This window comes from Lutra lutra, chromosome 15, assembly GCF_902655055.1.
Source record: "Lutra lutra chromosome 15, mLutLut1.2, whole genome shotgun sequence".
Taxonomy (NCBI): Eukaryota; Metazoa; Chordata; class Mammalia; order Carnivora; family Mustelidae; genus Lutra; species Lutra lutra.
In genome coordinates this window covers 23,231,715-23,251,080 of record NC_062292.1, presented here as the reverse complement: position 1 = coordinate 23,251,080, position 19,366 = coordinate 23,231,715, and the positions used below count along the sequence as shown (strand labels likewise).

Sequence of the window (19,366 nt, the reverse complement as noted above, 5' to 3'; positions counted from 1 at the left end):
TCACAACCTGAGCCGAAGACAGAGGCCCAACCCACTGAGCCACCCAGGTGCCCCAATTTTGACAGTTTTTAAGGTCTACTTGCTAGAAATGTGTAGAGATGAAAAGTTTGAGGGAAGAGCTTGCTTTTTTTTTTGGTCCCTGAGGTTTTATTTTCAAGTAATCTCTACACCCAACATGGGGGTTGAACTCAAAATCCCGAGATTGAGTCACATGCTCTGCTGTCTGAGACAGGCACCCAAAACTAGCATTTTTAAATCTTTGTTCTACCAGGAACATTCTGGAATCTAAATAGTTTTAATAATTTTATCAAAAGTTTCAATCTTGGAATTCTAAGTTCTTAGAATAAGAATTGCTGTCAGCAAGGGGTGCCTCGTTGGCTCAGTTGGTTAAATACCTGACTCTCAGTTTTGGCTTAGGTCATGTTCTCAGGGTCATGGGATCAAGCCCAGTGTGGATCTCTGTGCTCAGTGTGGAGTCTGCTGGAGATTCTCTCTCTCCCTCTCCCTCTGCTCCTTCCCTGTTTTCTCTCTCGCTATCTCTCAAAAAACAAACAAAAACAACACATTGCTCTTAGCAGTCATTTAATTATGCCCTCCTATCCACACGTATATTTGAGATGGAAGTCTGGTTTACTGCCTTCTAGCCAACAGGTTAATCAGATGTCAGTTAAGTACCATTGATGTATGAATAAGGCATTGTACCAGGTTTGTTAGTAGGGGGTTTAGGTGAATAAGATACTAAAGAGAAAGTCCCATGTTATAAATAATAGTTAAGTAAATTAATAGTGACTGAATGGTATAGAACACTAATGTGGTTGGGGACGAGACTTGCTCTAAAATGGAGGGAAGTGTCTCACAGAAGTAGAATTTGGCCTTTGAAGAAGAGACCAGGAGACGGCTTCCAGCCGAAAGTAGGGAATGAGTTTGCAAAGGCATGGAGTTGAAGACCAGAGACTGGTTAAGCATTGGTGTTTTGTTTGCTTTTAGAGGATTGGTGAGGTGAGGGGAGAGGTGGTATAGATGGGCTTGTACTTGGTTTTCATGGATGCGAAGACAATTGGAAAGGCAGGAGGAAGTAAAAAAAAAATGGGGCTTTAAGTCTTACTGTGTATTCAGTCTTTGACAGACTACTTCTCAGTGCTTAACTTTTCCCTCATGCAAAGCCAAGGAGAGCAAATAGCATTAGGTTCATTAAGATATCTTAACCTTCTCATTGATGCCGTCCCAGCTCCTAAGAACGCTTTGTAATTATTCCTCGTTATCTAATAAATACATCAGCTGAGAAATGTAAGGCAGATGTGCTAACCACTACACCATGGGACCCATCAGCTGAGAAATGTAATCTACATGAAATCCTGCATTTTTTTTATCACAAATTATGTCCTGATTTGAAAATAAGATAATGGCATTGTGAAAGTTTAATCATAAGCAGGTTCATTCTCTTAGTGTGTGTGGCAGCCCACCTACACAGTTGATAACAAGTATGTTGATAAAAAGAAAAACCGAAGTTAAATCTGGTTGAGGAATAGTGTTTCTAGATTATTTCAATTATAGAATAGAAACCTGTGTATAGCTTAAAAAAATTATAGACCAATTGTGATTGGTATGTCCATTTACTTTTGTAGATTGGCCAGAATATACCTTTAAAATCTCAATCTTTTGTCCCCATTCTAAATAATTTGGGTTTTGTTTTTTTTTTTGGGTTGTTGTTGTTGTTTTTTAATGCTGTTATTTATTTACTTAACAGAGACACAGCGAGAGAGGGAACACAAGCAAGGGGAGTGGGAGAGGATGAAGCAGGCTTCCCGCCGAGCACGAAGCCTGATGCGGGACTCAGTCCCAGGACCCTGGGATCATGACCTGAGCTGAAAGCAGACACTTAATGACTGAGCCACCCAGGGGCCTCTAATTTGGGGCTATTAGTCCTCCATTAGAAATACAAGATTGTTTGGTTTCATTAAAAGACAAGTTGCTGGAATGTGCTTATAAAATTTTAAATTTAAAGTAATACATGAAAAAATTCAAACACTAGAGACCATTATACAGTAATAATTCTCTTTCCTTAAGCAATCATTTTCTTTTTCCTGCTGTAGAATCATATTTGGGAATCTCTCCTATAGTTTGCATTTCTAAACTTAGTAAATCTTAGATGTCTTTTTATTCAGTATACATTAAGTGTGAGTTTTTAAAAGTATGTATGTGGGTATTTCTGTTCCACAGATGCTTGGTAATTTATTTAACTTATGCATCACTGATGGGCATTTCAGTTGTAACCAGCATTTCAGTATCCTAAACAGTCCTGTAGGAAGCTTTCTTTTTTTCTTTTTTTTTTTAAAGATTTTATTTATTTATTCATGAGAGAAAGAGAAAGGCAGAGGGAGAAGCCCCCCCACTGAGCAAGGACCCTGATGCAGGACTCGATCCTAGGACCCCAGGATCATGACCTGAGCCAAAGACAGATGTTTAACTGACTGAGCCATTTAACATTTCAATGTTATTCTTGAAACAATAACATTGCTGACTTGTGCTAGTGTGCTCATAGGACACTTAATAGTGAAATTTCTGGATCAAAGAGTTTTTTTAGTTCACAAATTTAGGTATTACTAACTTTGTTTTAAAAATGTTATACTTGTGGGCGCCTGGGTGGCTCAGTGGGTTAAGCCGCTGCCTTCGGCTCAGGTCACGATCTTGGGGTCCTGGGATCGAGTCCCGCATCGGGCTCTCTGCTCAGCAGGGAGCCTGCTTCCCTCTCTCTCTCTGCCTGCTTCTCTGTCTACTTGTGATCTCTCTCTGTCAAATAAATAAAATCTTTAAAAAAAAAAATGTTATACTTCTTCACGTGTATTTTTTCCCATACAGTTACCAGTATGTCTTTGCCAGTCTTTTTTTAAACTTTGCTAGTTTTGATGGGTGATGAACAGTATAGCATATAGCATAAATTTTCTTAGGATAAATTATAAGTGAGGTAGAGAACTTTTTCTATACATTTATTGACTGTTTTTCTATGAAAACCTTATTCATATTCTGCACATTTTTGTTCCCTACCTGGTGGCTGCTATTTTTCACTGATTCATTCATTTATTAAAAGATTTTGTTTATTCATTTGAGAGAGAGAAAGTCCGCATGAGCAGGCCGGAGGGGCCGAGGGAGAAGGAGACTCCCCAGCTGAGCAAGGAGCCTGATGCTGGCTGATCCTAGGACCCTTCGATTATGACCTGAGCTGAAGGCAGACTCACCAGCTGTGCTACCTAGATGCCCCATTTTTCTTCTTTTATTTTATCCTTTTTAATTTTTTTTAACATTTTATTTATTTATTTGACTAAGAGATCACAAGAGAGACAGGCAGAGAGAGGGGGGAAGCAGGCTCCCCGCTGAGTAGTGAGCCCAATGCAGGGCTCCATCCTAGGACCCTGAGACCATGACCTGAGCTGAACACAGAGGCTCAACCCACTGAGCCACCCAGGTGCCCCTTTCTTTTAAATAACTTACATTTTAAGGAAATATATCTTTGTCATATACGTGCATACTTTTTAAACTAGCTACTTGTTTTTTGACTTTGCTTATGGTGTGCTATGCCATGTTTAGTTTTTATATTACCAAATGTTCTTTTATTGCTTTTAGATTTCTTGTTATGCTTAGGAATCATCCAAGATTATGAAGAAGGAAAACATGAATTTTTTTTTACCTTTTTTTGGGGCTTTTTGTACTTAAATATTTAATCTGTATGAAATTTATTTTGAATAATAAATGAATTAGGGATCTAATTTTTCAGTTTTAGTTTTCCAAAATGGCTAGCAGATTTTTCAGTAGTATCTATTAAACCCTGTTCTGTATGAATACTTATATGCTGATCCTCATTTGTAGTTTTTATTTCTGTGCCGTTAGTACAGACGTGTAATTAGTTGAGAATTTCAGATTTTTTAGGTCGGTGGAGTAGTAGAACGTGGTAGGTGGATTATACTATCTCCCCTCTTGCTGTTAAGGTTGATTAATGATTGGGGCACCTGGGTGGCTCAGTCAGTTAAACATTGAGACTCCGATTTCGTCTCTGGTGGTTATCTCAGGGTGGTGGGATTGAGCCCCTTGTTGGGCTCTGTGCTCAGTGCAGGGTCTGCTTGAGATTCCTCTCTCTCCTCCTCCCTCTGCCCCTTCCTCTTAAGCAATCTCTGTCTGTCTGTCTCTCTCTCAAATAATAAATCTTTAAGAAAAGATTGACCCATGATTGATTCTTTCAAGGAATACTTGTAACCATAACATCCTATGGACTTGAAGCTACTCTCACTTACTCTCTTGGATTACTTTTCTGTGGAGAGCGAAGTGAAGCTGGGATGAAGATCTAAGGCATAGTCAATGAGAGCTATTTTTTTTTTTTTTTTTTTACCCCCCAAAATAACCAGGATTCTAAAATGAGTTTGAATTTCTCTAGGCAATAAAAACCTGCTAGCCGGTGCCTACACATTAGCTAATTCTGTACTTGCCACAAAGAGACAAAGAAGATGTTTGTTAAAAGAACTGAAAGTTGAAAAAAATGGTTATTAGTCACTGCTTAGACCTTAGTTGTCTTTAGGAAGGTAGTCACTATAATAGGCCTTGATTTTCTTTTTTTTTTTAATTTGTTTTATTTCTCTGCTGCTTGCTCCATGACTTAGGGTTTAGAAGATGGGTATTAGTTCGGGCTCAGTTACTCAGTGGCCATAAGACTGTGAGCCAGGTGTTTAATTTCTTTGAATCTTAGTTTTCTTTTTTAAAGATTTTATCCATTTGTCTGTCGGAGGGAACGCAAGCAGGGGGAGCAGCAGGCAGCAGGAGAGGCAGGTCCCCCCAAAGACGGAGCCTGATGTGGGACTTGATCTCAGGACCCTGGGATCATGACTTGAGCCAAAGGCAGACATTTAACCAACTGAGCCACCCAGGCGCCCCAATTTGAACAGTATCTCTAAGGATGTGGAAGGATCAGGGCAGTAGTTTGAAGGGTTAGTGTGGGAGAGGAGATGGCCTCTGCCTTCTTCTGATGGTAGGAACAACAGAGATAGTGAAAGTTAAGAAGGAAGACATTTAAGGAGTTAGTATCCAAGGTGATCACCTGAAGGTTGCTGGGTAGGGCTTGGACTTGGGGGAAGGTGGAAAATACATGGAGCTACAGGTGTGAGGATTGTTAAATTCATCAAGAGGCCAAGGTGAAGATTTCATTTTTTATTGCAGGACTGGTTAAGGCTTGACAGCATCAGTTTAGAGTGGGCCCATTTTCAAAATTATCTCTGTAATAATTACTTCTGTAGTGCCTGGCAGTTTGAAATCGGAGAAAGCAAGTAGAGGGTGGTATCTGGGATTTTGCTGTGGCGTGGTAGGTCCAGGAAATTGGTGGTGGTGATGAAATGATTGAGGTTAGTAACTCTAGGCTGAGTAAGAAAACTGGTAAGGCAAACAGTCTAAATAAATAAAAAACAAAAACAGTTTGATAGAAGAAGAGAAACTGTTTCCCTATGTTTCTCTTTAGAGCAATGAAATTTTAACTAGACATTCCCCAGTTTGGCTATAATTGGATTACAGGTTATGCTAGCTTTTGTTTCTCTACTCTTCTCCCGGGTTTTGTGCCCCAGGAGGCTGACCGGAATGGACTGTTAATCAGTAAGGTGTGGTTGTGGTGGGGGAGGGCGAGGGCTGGGGTAAGGTTGGGAAGGGACTGGCAGAGAGAGTAAGGGGAGTGTGTTGGTTGGTTTCCTCCTTGCTGGGTGACTATCACTCCTGTCCAACAGTTCTCCAAGGGGTTCTCTTTGGGTTTCCCTGTTTCCTTTCTTTGTCCTTTGAGGCCTAGGGATGGGAATGGCTTCCCTGGTACTTTTTACTAGCTATAGAATTAATTCCACACCATCTTTTGTTGCTTTTCTTAAATTCTGCCCACACACGTACATGTACACACATGTAAAGGGCCCTCTTTAAACTCATCTCAGTAAACTAGCTCACCTGGGTCATCTTTATGCTGCCCTTACTCTGGGAGATACTTGTGCCCGTTCTTTTTTTTTTTTTTTTTTAAGATTTTTATTTATTTATTTGACAGAGAGAAATCATAAGTAGGCAGAGAGGCAGGCAGAGAGAGAGAGGAGGAAGCAGGCTCCCTGCTGAGCAGAAAGCCCAATGCAGGGCTCGAACCCAGGACCTGGGATCATGACCTGAGCCGAAGGCAGCAGCTTAACCCACTGAGCCACCCAGGCGCCCCAACTTGTGCCCGTTCTTAAATCAGTCTCTGGCAAGGGGAATGAAACACAGCCCTTACTGGGGAAGCAGCCAACAGCGTTGACCATGGTCTGTTAGCATGTACAAAGTCCCTTGTACTTTACCTGTCAGCTTTGTTGGGCAAATTTACAATTAATTTGCCATCTAGAACAGGAGTTGGCGACCACAGCCTTGTATGTTCATTTGTTGTGTTTGTAGTGAGTGGGCCATATGGCCTGCAAAGCCTAAAATACTGGCTGTTTGGCCCATTTGCTGACCCCTGATTTTAGAACTACACCATTCAGTGTGGGAGCCAGTAGTGTACTTCGATGTGGTCCAGCCAGTTAAGTGCTTGAAATGTGGCTAGTTTGCATTGAGGTCAGCACTCTAATTATAAAATACATATCACATTTCAAGAACTCACTTGTACCTACCTACCTACCTCTCCCTCCCTTTATTTCTTTTTAGAGAGAGTGAGTGTGCCTACGCTGGGGGGCTTGGAGGGGCAGAGGGAAAAGGAGAGAGAGTATCAAGCAGGCCTGATGCTCTGTGCAGTGCCTGATCTCACAACCCTGAGATGGTGATCTCTGCTGAAATCAAGAGTCAGAGGCTTAACCCATTGAGCTATCCAGGCACCCCTCTTTTTTACTTCTTAATGTGGCTCCTAGAAACTTTAAAATTACATATGTGGTTCACATTCTATCTCTCTGGGACAGCACTGAGCTGGCAAGTGACTGGTCACTTAGAAAGTGAGTAGATAGGGCACCTGGATGGCTCAGTCGGTTACGCCTCTGCCTTCAGCTCAGGTCATGATCTCGGTCCTGGAATCGAGTCCTGCATCTCCAGCATCTGGTTTCTTGCTCAGCTGGGTGCTGTTCCCCCTGCTTGTGCATGCACACATGCTCTTGCCCTGATAGACAAATAAATAAATCTTAAAAAAAAAAGAGTAGATAAAAGCTAACATGAGGCAAAAAGCCCGTTAAACTTAGTTTGTAAAGCAAAGCAAGCGTGGCATCTAGAGAGACATTTGACCCAGGTTTTTATGTCTTCATGTTCTCTCCTCTGCCTGAAATAATCTTTCTAGCACCTGTTACCATGATTTTCCTTTATTACCTGGGACTCAGCTCAAATATTTACTTACTCTGCAAAAGCTCCCTCCAGCGCACAGTCCTCTGTGTGTTGAAATTATCTATGTTTGCACATTTCTCCTGAGATCCTAAAGGAAGGGTTTGGAGTACATGTGTACTACTCTATTTTGAGTACTCAGTGGGTTTTCATTTAATGAGTCAAATATATGTTAGAATGAATAAATGAGTTACCAACTCAACGAGCTTGGTTATCTGCCTTTATCACTTCAGGGTGACTTTGGCAGAGTAGTATAAACACGGGCTTGCTACAGGAAGCAGATTTTTGGTGCAAAGTTGTGAAGAGGTAGCCCAAGTTGAAAAGAGCTTATTGTAGTCCTGATTGCTTTCATCTCTGTTTTACTGGAGGTATTGCTATGATAGAACAGTGCAGTAAGTAAAAAAAAAATTTTTTTTTAAGATTTTATTTTATAGGGGCACCTGGGTGGCTCAGGGGGTTAAATCCTCTCCCTTTGGCTCAGGTCATGATCCCAGGGTCCTGGGATCGAGCCCTGCATCGGGCTTTCTGCTCGATGGGGAGAGGTGGGGAGCCTGCTTCCTCCTCTCTCTGCCTGCTTCTCTGCCTACTTGTGGTCTGTCAAATAAATAAAATCTTTAAAGAAAAAAGATTTTATTTTATATATAGTCTTCTGTGCACCCACATGGACATGAGCTGGAGGAGGGGCGGGGGCGGGGAGAAGCAGATTCCCCACTGAGCGGGGGCGGGGTGGGAGGAAGGGGGCACACAGGCTCCATCCTAGGACTCTGAGATCATGATCTGAGCTGAAGGCAGACACTTAACTGAGTCACCCAGGCATCCCTAGTCTGTTTTTTTTTTTTTAAGGTGGTATATAGCATATAATAATTTTAGAAAGCTCTTCATCAAAACTGACTAAAATGAGGCAGACTCTTGATTTTGGCTCAGGTTGTGATCTTAGGGTTGTGAGATGGAGCCCTGATTCTGCCTTCATGCTCAGAGGGAAGTCTGGGATTCTCTCTGTCCCTGACCTCCCCTCCCCCCACCTCACTGGGTGCATGTGTGTGTGCTTTCTCTCTTTTTAAAATAAATAAATCGGGGCGCCTGGGTGGCTCAGTGGGTTAAGCCTCTGCTTTTGGCTCAGGTCATGATCTCAGGGTCCTAGGATGGAGCCCCACATGGGCTCTCTGCTCAGCGGGGAGCCTGCTCCCCCCCCCCCCCGCCCCTGCCTGCCTCTCTGCCTTCTTGTGATCTCTCTGTCAAATAAATAAATAAAATCTTTAAAATAAATAAATAAATCTTTTAAAAAATGGTTAAAATAAGACCTTTGATACTTCAGGGAATAAATTTGTGATATTTCAATTAAATATTGTAGACTTTACAAAGGTTAGATAATGTTCACAAAGGTAAATGTTTGGATGCCTGATTTGTTGGAGATCAGAAGGCTAGGAGAAAACAAAATGTAAACTAGTTTTTTTATGGACTTATCCTTGGGTATACTCATTAGATATTATCAGTTAGTGATTTTAGTAGACCTAGGCAGATCTTTCAGAAGTCGGATGACTCTCAGTTCTGGCTTATCACTATTTCAGGGTCAGTGTTTTAGAAACTTAGAAACCTTGACTTGACTTATATGGTTGGATATCTGTTCTTTAATCATTGGATGTTAGCTTTTAGGACTTATTCTTTTGGCTTTTATGACATTTGATTTTTAAATTTTGAGGTAGTAAGAAAGTAACTTTGTTTTGACTATTACATGAAATTAATTTTAAGGTGAAAAATAAATAGAATTGGCTTTTTTTTTCTTTAAAGATTTTATTTATTTATTTGACAGAGACAGGGAGCACAAGCAGAGGGAGCAGGAGGCAGAGGCAGAGGCAGAGGGAGAAGCAGAGGCAGAGGGAGAAGCAGGCTCCGGCTGAGCAGGGATTCCGATGTGGGGCTTGATCCCAGGACCCTGGTATCATCACTTGAGCTGAAGGCAGACACTTAACAAACTGAGCCACCCAGGCACCCTAGAATTGGCTTTTTAATACATTTTTTCCTACTATATAGCTTTGTAATGCTGCTTTAAAATTTTTTTTTAAAGATTATTTATTTGACAGAGATCACAAGTAGGCAGAGAAGCAGGCAGAGAGAGAGGAGAAAGCAGGCTCTCCGCTGAGCAGAGAGCCTGATTCAGGACTCGATCCCAGGACCCTGGGATCATGACCTGAGCCGAAGGCAGAGGCTTTAACCCACTGAGCCACCCAGGAGCCCCTAAAATTTTTTTTTTTAAGGTTTATTTAGAGAGAGAGAGTGAGAGGTGTGGGTGTATGGGGGGAGGAGCAGAGGGGGAGGATCTTTGAAGCAAACTTTGTGCTGAGCGAGGAGCCCCTATGCAGGGCTTGATCCCATAACCCCTGAGATCATGACCAGAGCCAAAACCAAGAACTAGATGCCTGAGCAACTGAGCCACCCAGGTAAACTTTAATTTTTTTTTTTTTTTTTTTAAGTTATCTCTACACCCAACATGGGGCTAAAACTCAACAAACCCGAGATCAGTCAAGAGTCACACGCTCCACCGGTTTAGGCAGACAGGTGCCCCATTCCACTAGATAGTTTTGATGTCATTCTGAGTGAGGCCTTCAGAGAGTAGTCTCTCTGTGAGGAAAAATTCTCCCTGTCAAAATCTCTGTCAAATAAATAAATAAAATCTTAAAAAGAAAATTCAACTGGGAGAAGTTGAAATCTAATTGGCTTTATTAATTGATTCATGAATTAGACATCACCCATCTGCCAAGTAGAGGGGAGTTCAGAGGAGAGGGCCATGTTACAGGCTGTTACCTCATTGATGCTGACCAGAAAATTCCTGATTGGTTAAAACTGCATTTCTGGAAGTGGTTGCAAATTTAAGTAGGTTAGATTCCTGGTTTTGGTGACTTGTCCTACCATATGCAACTCCATTTTTGGCCTGTGGTTTTCGTTTTAGCACTGACAAAGTAAATATTTCTGGAAAATTACTTAAAACTTTGAGTGCCCTTCACTCTTCTTGTAAGTATAATATGCAGTAGCAATTGTTGACACAAAAATACTCAAGTAGATTTTGCCAAGGAGAATAGATGAGAAAATATAAATTCTCATTTAAAAATTATTACTAAAATGATAAGAAGTTACCTTACAGTTTTTTCAAAGACTTCGGGAGCTAGAAGTTTTAGTTTTCCACTTCACATGTTTCAGCTCTCAGTCTGTTCTGTTTTATTCATTTGTGTGGAAGGTCTCTACACATGATGGTGGCTGATAGCCTTGGTTCCCATAGTACAACAGGTAACTTTACATTTCACTTAAAATGATAAAGTAACATTTGCTATCAGATTATGAAATTCCTTTTCTGGAAGAAGGTACTATTAATATTTGAAAATAAGCGTTGAAAAAAATATAAAATGAAAGATACTGTAATGTTTGAAAATATGCTTTGAAAAAATATGAAATATACCATTTCAAGATAAGTCTATGTCGAACTTAAATGGATTCCAGTAAAACTGTAACTCAGAAAAATCTAACCATAACAAAAATTTCCAGTAACAGATTATTATAGTAAGAAAAGTGAGCAGTGTATGTGACTGTTAATGGGCACCAGGTTTAATAGAATGGACATTAGCTTTTGCATTACTATTTAATTGTTCAGTTACCTTAAAAGTGTTGCATTAAGCTATGAATGTTTTGCCAAAGAAAAAACTTAAAAAAATTTTTTTATTTTTTAAAGTATGTATTTATTTGACAGAGATCACAAGTAGGTAGAGGCAGGTGGGGGAGGGAAGGTGGGGGGGAGGGGAAGCAGGCTCCCTGCTGAGCAGAGAGCCCGATGTGGGACTTGATCCCAGGACCCTGAGATCATGACCTGAGCTGAAGGCAGAGGCTTAACCCACTGAGCCACCCAGGCGCCCCCAATTTTTTTTTTAAACAGTTTTTTTCCTTTCTCCAGGTAGGAAGGATACAAGTTAGATATTTTTCAAAAAAACCTTAAAAACACATTTTTTTTTTTGAAGATTTTTACTTATTTGTTAGAGTGCCATCACAAGCAGAGGGAGAAACAGGCTCCCTGCTGAGCAAGGAGCCCTATGGGGGGCTCGATCCTTAGGACCCCAGATTCATGACCGAGCCAAAGGTAGACCCTTAACCAACTGAGCCACTCAGGTATCGTAAAATTTTTTTAGGGATGAATTATGCAAGATAATTGTGTGTGAAGACAAACTGATGAATGAAGGCAAATCTCTACCCATATTGAAAGGGCAGACAGTCTGCTGCTTGCTTAAATTATAATAGTACTGTGATTCTGTATGAAAATTAGGAACTGTCTGCAAATCTGTAACAGTTATAAATCAAAATATACAATGTATATGGGAGCAACAAATTCTAATTAGAAATATTTTAGTACATTGAAAATCAGTTTCTCTTTAAAAAATCATGAAAAAATGCTCATGTTAGTTAATAATTGATTCTAGGAACATCTGGGCAGCTCAGTGGGTTAAAGCCTCTGCCTTCGGCTCAGGTCAGGACCTCAGGGTCCTGGGATCGAGCCCCACATAGGGCTCCCTTCTCAGTGGGGAGCCTGCTTCCCCTCCCCTCCTTCATCTCTGCTTACTTGTGATCTCTGTCAAATAGATAAATAAATTAAAAAAATAATTGACTCTAAACCTCATTGAACATTAGGAAGCTATGTTAATGTGACTTAGTATACAGAAAGGAATCTTTGAGAATAAGGAAATGAGAACAAAATGAATTTTATTTATTTATCATTTATTTATTTACTTCATTTATTTATCAGAGCACAAGTAAGGGGGAGTAGCAGACTTCCCACTGAGCAGGGGTCCTGATGTGGGACTCCATCCTAGGGATCATGACCTAAGCTGAAGGCAGATGCTTAATGGACTGAATCACCTAGGCATCTCAGAATGAAATGAATTTTAGAATATTTTTACGCCCCCCCCCCCCCCCCCCCGCAAGAACAATCGAAAAACAAGTCTGTACCCATTAGCAGTCATTCCCTATTCCTCACACTTCTACCCCTGGTCCCTGGGCAACAACCAACCTTCTGTCTCTGTAGAATCATCTCTTCTGCATTTCATGTAAATGGAATCCTACAATATGTTGTTTTTTTGTGACTTTCATTTAGCTGTTTTCAGGTTTCATACATATTAAAGTGTGTCTCAGGTTTCTCTCCTGTTGCTGCTGGGTAATATTTCATTATATGGATCAAAAACATTCTGTTAATCTGTTGAGTTAATGGATATTGGAGTTGTTTTCAGTTCGTTATGGATATCGCAGCTATGAACATTTATATTTAGGCTTTTGGCTGGACACGTTTCATTTCCCTGTGTGTATACTTAGGACTGGGATTTGGTCGGGTGGTAGCTCTGTCAACCCTTTTGAAGAATTCTCAGACTGGTTTTCAGAGCGTCGTTTACATTCCCACTAGCAGTGGAGGAGGGTTTTAATTTCATGTTCTGGCCAACACCTTTTTGATTCCCTGTGCCCCCAAACAAAAAACAAAACCTCTGTTTTATTCTTACCAAGTGGATACCATTCTTCTAGATATTCTTGTTACAGGTGTTTATAAACACTTATACCTAATTGTATCGCAAAAGAACTATCACATCCAGTCCCTGAAATAACACTCTTCTCAAACAACTTTTTTCCTCCCCCTAGCTTTATTGAAATCAAATTGACACATTAACATTGTATAAGTTTATGGTGTACAGTGGCCAACACTTGTTATTTTTGATTGTAGTCATACCGTGGGTGGGCGTGAAGTGCTGTTTTGTCTTGGTTGTGATTTGTGTTTTACTGGTGGGCGGTGATATGGAGTATCTTAGTATTGGCTATTTGGATATATTTTGGGGAGCAGTGTCTGCTCAGATACTTAGCCTATGTTTAAACTGGATTACTTGTCTTTGTATTACTGAGTTGTAAGAATTCTTTATATATGTGTGTGTGTGTGTGTGTGTGTGTGTGTGTATATATATCCCTGATTACATTTGCAAATTTTTTTTTCTTGTTCTGTGGGTTGTCTTTTTACTTTCCTCATGTTGTCCTTTGCAGGAATAAATTTTTTTTTTTTTAAGATTTTATTTATTTATTTGACAGAGAGAGATCACAAGTAGACAGAGAGGAAGGCAGAGAGAGAGAGAGAGAGAGGGAAGCAGGCTTCTTGCTGAGCAGAGAGCCCGATGTGGGACTCGATCCCAGGACCCTGAGATCATGACCTGAGCCGAAGGCAGCGGCTTAACCCACTGAGCCACCCAGGCGCCCATGCAGGAATAAATTTTGATGAGGTCCATTGTATCCAAGTTTTCTACAGGTGCTTGTGCATTTTTTGTAGTCACAGTTGCAAGATCCATTCAGAGTCTAATTTCTCATGGTCAGAATTGGATCTTAAAGCATCATACGATTAATACAGTTCTGATTACTGTGTGTACCTAGTTTTGTTCTTTCTTCTTAACATTTTTTTTGGTAAGATTTTATTTATTTGTTGGAGAGAGAGAGAGAGCGCAAGCAGGGGATGTGGCAGACAGAGGGAGAAGCAGGTTCTCCTTGCTGAGCAGGGAGCCTGATGCAGGACTCAATCCTAGAACCCTGGGATTATGACCAGAGCCGAAGGCAGATGCTTAACCAACTGAGCCATCCAGATGTCCTTCTTAACATTTTTATGTATAAATTTCCTTCTATTGATACTGCCCATGCTGCATTTTTTAAGAGTTATATCATGTTTTGTTGTTGTATTATAATTTACATAGTCATCCTCTTGCTTGTTTTTCAACTTCATGATTTAAATAGTGCTGGTTAATAGCTATATCCATCAACTTAAGAGTTGCCTTGTTTTCTTTCCTTAGGTAGGATTAACTTAAAACAGTTGATGGCAAAGAAGATACAGTTGACAGCAGAGGCAGAGGTAAGTAGTAGCTTCCTGTTCTGAAACAAGAATGTAGAGTTAGGGTAAGAGATTTTGTTTAGAAAGTGTTTGATGCTCTGTTGCTTAAAGAATAATTTACCTTCCTTCTCAGTTGACACTATCCTGCCACTTCTGTCGTCCTACACGTAAGAACCCGATTGCTTTTTTCTCCCCATCCTGCCCACCACTCTCAATTTTCTGGCTTTTATTTATTTAAAAAAAAAATTTTTTTTTTTTTTTTAAGATTTTTAGCTTCTTCTTTGAGAACGAGAGAGAGAGAGAACATGAGCGGGGGTAAGGCAGATGGAGAGGGATAAGCAGTCTCCCATCTGAACAGGGATCCTGATGTGGGGCAGATCCCAGGACCTCAGGATCGTGACCCCAGTGGAAGGCGCTTGACTAACCGAGCCACCCAGGTGTCCCTCATTTTCTGGCTTTTATCAGCAGAACTTGATTTTAGTGAACCGTGATATAGTTGATTGTCTGTACAAGTGCTATAATGAAAGGTTCTGTCACCACCTGTCATGGTTTGTAGTGAATAATGGCTCAGCAGTAAATCTAAAAGTGGATTCCTGTTGTTAGGGAGGGTATGGCTGGAGCAAAAGTATGGAGGTAGGAAGTTTAGACTATCTCTTGGAAATGTCGCTTCAGTTGATCGCATCTGTGCTCCTGTTAGAGCGTGACAGAAAGAAAAATACAGTTGGACAACTGGGGCTATATTGTTAAGCATTTTTTCCCCTCTGTCTTCATGCCCTCTTCATAAAGCTCTTTCTTCTTGAAACTTGTAACTTCTGTTTCACTAGTCAGAATATTGCATATCCATCAAATTCTAGCTCAAATGCTGCTGCTTCTGTAGTTTGCTAAGTACCAGCCTGAAATGGTGTCCTTCCTTCCTCCTTTTTACTTCTAATCACCAAAATTTTTTTGGTGAACTTATAGATTTAGGAATGTTTTAATTGGTAATTTGATATCTAATGAGATTGAACATCCTACCATTGTTTATTAATTGGAATGTTTTTGAGAGAGATACATTAGGAACACTATTTTGATGTCAAAGTTGAAGATAATGTATGGGCTTTGGAGATGAGACAAGATAGGAAGCTATTGTAATATTCTAGTATTCTAGATAGGGTAAACGGGCAGGGAGGAGAAGGGAACTCCATTTAGCAGTCCTGTTATGGGCTAGGCCATGTACTAGGTGGTTTACATGCAAAATTTTATTAAATTACCTGATTTACAAGGTTGATCTCTAAATGATTACATTCGTTTTTTTATGGGTTGATATTTACTAATGTGAAAGGACCATTGTGGTTGACAGTATGTGAATATTATTTGGAGACCATGAAATGTACTTGTTCTTCTCTTTTGTGGGCTTTTAGAAATAACTGTGTTTCTTTTTTTAGAGAGGAAGAGGGGCAGGGCGGATCAGAGGGAAAAGGAGAAAGAGAGAATCTTAAGCAGGCTCTATGTTGGTGAAGACCCCAAGGCGGAGCTTGATCTTAATACCCTAAGAGTGTGACTTGAGCTGAGATCAAGAGTTGGTTGCTTAACCAACTGAGCTACCCAGCTGCCCCTAGAAATAATTTTTAAAACAAATGAAAATCAAAAATCTTTTTAGTCATTTGTAGTTTGAAGTCATGCGCTGACCCAGTTCTCACTCAACTGGACCATCTTCCCCTAATCTTTTTTTTTTTTTTAAAGATTTTATTTATTTATTCGACAGAGATCACAAGTAGGCAGAGAGGCAGGCAGAGAGAGAGAGAGAGAGAGAGGAAAGCAGGCTCCCTGCTGAGCAGAGAGCCCGATGTGGGACTCATCCCAGGACCCTGAGATCATGACCTGAGCCGAAGGCATTGGCTTAATCCACTGAGCCACCCAGGCGCCCCTCCCCTAATCTTTAAGGTGAAAACATGGTTCTGATTATCTCCAGGGTTCTGTTCAGCTCCAGTAGTCTGTGTCATTGCATAACTAATCTAAACTTTTGCTCCTAATTCACTGTTTCCTGGTGTCAAGGAAATGGATAATCTGTAGATTTTATTGGGCAACTCTTTCAGCTCCACAGAACTGGAATTCTCAGATAAAATATAGTTTACTTAGCAAATTTGAATTTCAGATAAATAATTTTTTAGTCATCATGCAACATTTGAGATATAATTATACTAAAAAAGTCATTTGTTTATCAAATTCACATTTAACTGAGTGTCCTATATGCTTATTTGCAAAATTTGGCAACCAACAAAGAACTTTCTGAAAGTTGAGATATACAGATAGAAGAGCTCGTATTAAAGAAAGGTGTGGAAAGGTTGTCAGGTATGAAACTCTAGACTGAAGGGAAGACAAATGACAGAGAGGATGATGAAATTAGTGGGTTGAACTGATTGAATCTGTTAAGGTCATGTCTAGGTACAAATGCTGTCTGTCATTAAAAAAGTTTTAAGTATTGAATTAAAAAAATCCAGTGCTAGTCGTATTATACAACATTATGTATTTCTTTATTATTATTATTATTTTTAAAGATTTTATTTATTTATTTGACAGAGATCCCAAGTAGGCAGAGAGGCAGGCAGAGAGAGAGGAGGAAGCAGGCTCCCTGCTGAGCAGAGACCCCCCCCCCCCCCCATTCAGGGCTCGATCCCAGGACCCTGAGATCATGACCTGAACTGAAGGCAGAGGCTTTAACCCACTGAGCCACCCAGGTGCCTCCATGTAATTCTTAATCATGAACTTTTGAAGTCCTTAGAATTGTGTTATAATAAGACTTAAAAGCTCTTGGAACAGTCCAAGGGAGATTCAAGTGATTAAATCCCAACCAATTTACTGTTAATTAGATTAACTTTGTTTTAACATTGTGTTAATGAAATTATTTGAAACAGTTTCTTTGGTTGTAAATAAAAGAAACTTACTTCTGGCTTAAGTATAAAAGGAAACATTTGAAAGATATTAATGTATCTCATAGAACCCCAGAAGTTGAACACTTACCTTTTGGAAATGGAAAGGCTTTAATAGCAAGAGTTCATGTATTTCTGAATTTTTCAGTTAATCAGATTTTCAGTCTCCTCTCAGAGTTTCAGATTTATGAGAGAGAGAGAATTGGGTTTTGGCCAGAAGGGCAGGGCCATATAGTATCGCCCTGGTCTAACCACCGAGGACAGTTTCTGAGAAAAGTGAGTATGAGAAGAGTTAAAAGAGAGTGCCTTGATATTATGAATATTTGTAGAACTTTCATTAATTCATACAACTTTATAGAGGGAATGCTAGATCTAATGTGAGGGGATGAAAAATTACTTCCCATTTCTATTTCTTAAAAACACATATTTTTTGCAACATACTTCATTTCCTTCTGGTGTGGCGCTTAAGATCCTATTTGACACATCAGTACCTTATGCTGTTGCCTAACTATTAAATGAGCAAACCGTAATGAGTAAGGCTCAGATGGCATGTCTGCAAATGAGGACTTCTCTTTATGGTTTATTGCTCATCCAAGTAACCTCTTCTAAAAAAGTGAGTGGTTAGATAGTGCTAATCTATTTGATTTATTGGCAGACTGCTGGAGCGACAAGTCTCTAAGTTTTTCCTGCCCAGAAATTGTTTGGTTATTATGTACGTTGAGGTTAGGTTGTGCTGTAGGAGACTAACATAAAGTGAACACAAATAATTGTGGCTTTGTGTAATGCCCTTCCATGTAAATGATTTAGAAGTGGGAAGGCTAGAATGATTACGGTGACTCTGTGGTCCTCCCAGGACCCTGGTCCCTTCTGCCTCTGTGCTTTTGATTTTGTAGGCTGTGACCTTCCTATTCATTGTCCAGATGACTCCAGCCACTTCATCTGAATTTCAGGGAGCAGGACTGAGTTAGGAAAACAAGAGAGGGTTGATAACTAACAGCCTCTACTACAACTTGTCCATTCTCCTTCCCTGCCCTTGATCCTTCTGGTCAAGTCTTCTTTTGACTGTGTCCACGTGATTGTATCCTTCTGATACCTCCCTTTCTGGCTTTTTCCATTTTGCTTAAATTCATAGGTATGTCAGTCTCTACTTTCCTTTGATGAACCTTGGGGAAATCAGTTTATTGTTCTTTATGATTTCATCACTTACAATTGCAGGAAGGTGCCTGTCAATATTGCCCTCTTCGGAATGTTCAGTAATCTAGCTCCGTGAATAACCTACTTGGTTCCTTTGTCACGTACTGTGTTAGGTGCTGGGATTCTGAAGAAGTCACAGTTCCTGTCCTCATGTTAGCTGAGAACATCATGTATAAAATGGATAAAAAGAGGAACAACAACTGAATTAGATACTTCAGAAATGTTCTTTGAAAGCTGAAAAGTGATGTCAGTGTAGGTTGGTATTTGTGATAAGAAATTACATTATTTTAGAGCTTTATTGAGTTCCTTACATGTGGTAGTTAACTCTCTATTTTACATTAATGAGAATCCAAAATATCAAAACTAGTCAGATGGTGATACTATGTATTTCGCTGATTGAGGGACATTTTGGTTCTGCCCCACCCCCAATATTTTGTTTTCCTTCTTCATTGTATACACAGATTCACGTAGACAGTGTAGACACATCTAGGCTTATACCGCCTAAGTCTTAATGGCAAAAATAGCATCAATTCATATGTCCAGTTACATATTTTTACACATTATTTTGTGGGATTTTTTTTGTGTTAAAATAGCTTTTGAAAATGTGATATAAAATGATTTTGCAATCATTTGTATGAATGTATCATTCATTAATTACTAGGAATGTATTTTTACTACTCTCTGGTTTTCTAACATTTAACAATGGCTGAGTGAAGGAGGTTGGTAAAGATGATGAGAAATGGCAGAATTTATCAATCAGGTAAGATGGGGAGCTCCCTGAATAGATGAAAATAAATGTGTCAGCTTAGTTCGTATTGATAATAATGTGATATCAGGAATATTGTAGTCTGACTTAAGCTGGGAGACAGCTCTGGATGTATTTTATTTTAAATAAAAAGGGATTATAGTTTAGAGCTCTAATTTCATTAGTTGGGTATCTTGAACCTTTGGCTTCCGGTATTAAGGATCATGCAGTAGTTAATGCTCAAGACTTAACTTCCAAACAAGTGTGTGTGTGTGTGTGTGTGTGTGTGTGTGT

General features: G+C 39.9%; 1 protein-coding gene across 3 annotated transcripts in view; it reads left to right on the top strand.

The window, feature by feature from the left end:
- SOAT1 (sterol O-acyltransferase 1) overlaps window positions 1-19,366 on the top strand; it is a 75,018-nt gene that overhangs the window by 30,031 nt on the left and 25,621 nt on the right. For 2 of the 3 annotated variants that reach the window (XM_047704438.1, XM_047704440.1), the window contains one exon: window positions 14,187-14,245. The exons of the other annotated variant lie outside the window; for it this stretch is intronic. In XM_047704438.1, the coding sequence (XP_047560394.1) occupies window positions 14,187-14,245 (59 nt within the window). The remainder of the gene's footprint in view (window positions 1-14,186; window positions 14,246-19,366) is intronic. 3 annotated transcript variants of the gene reach the window in all.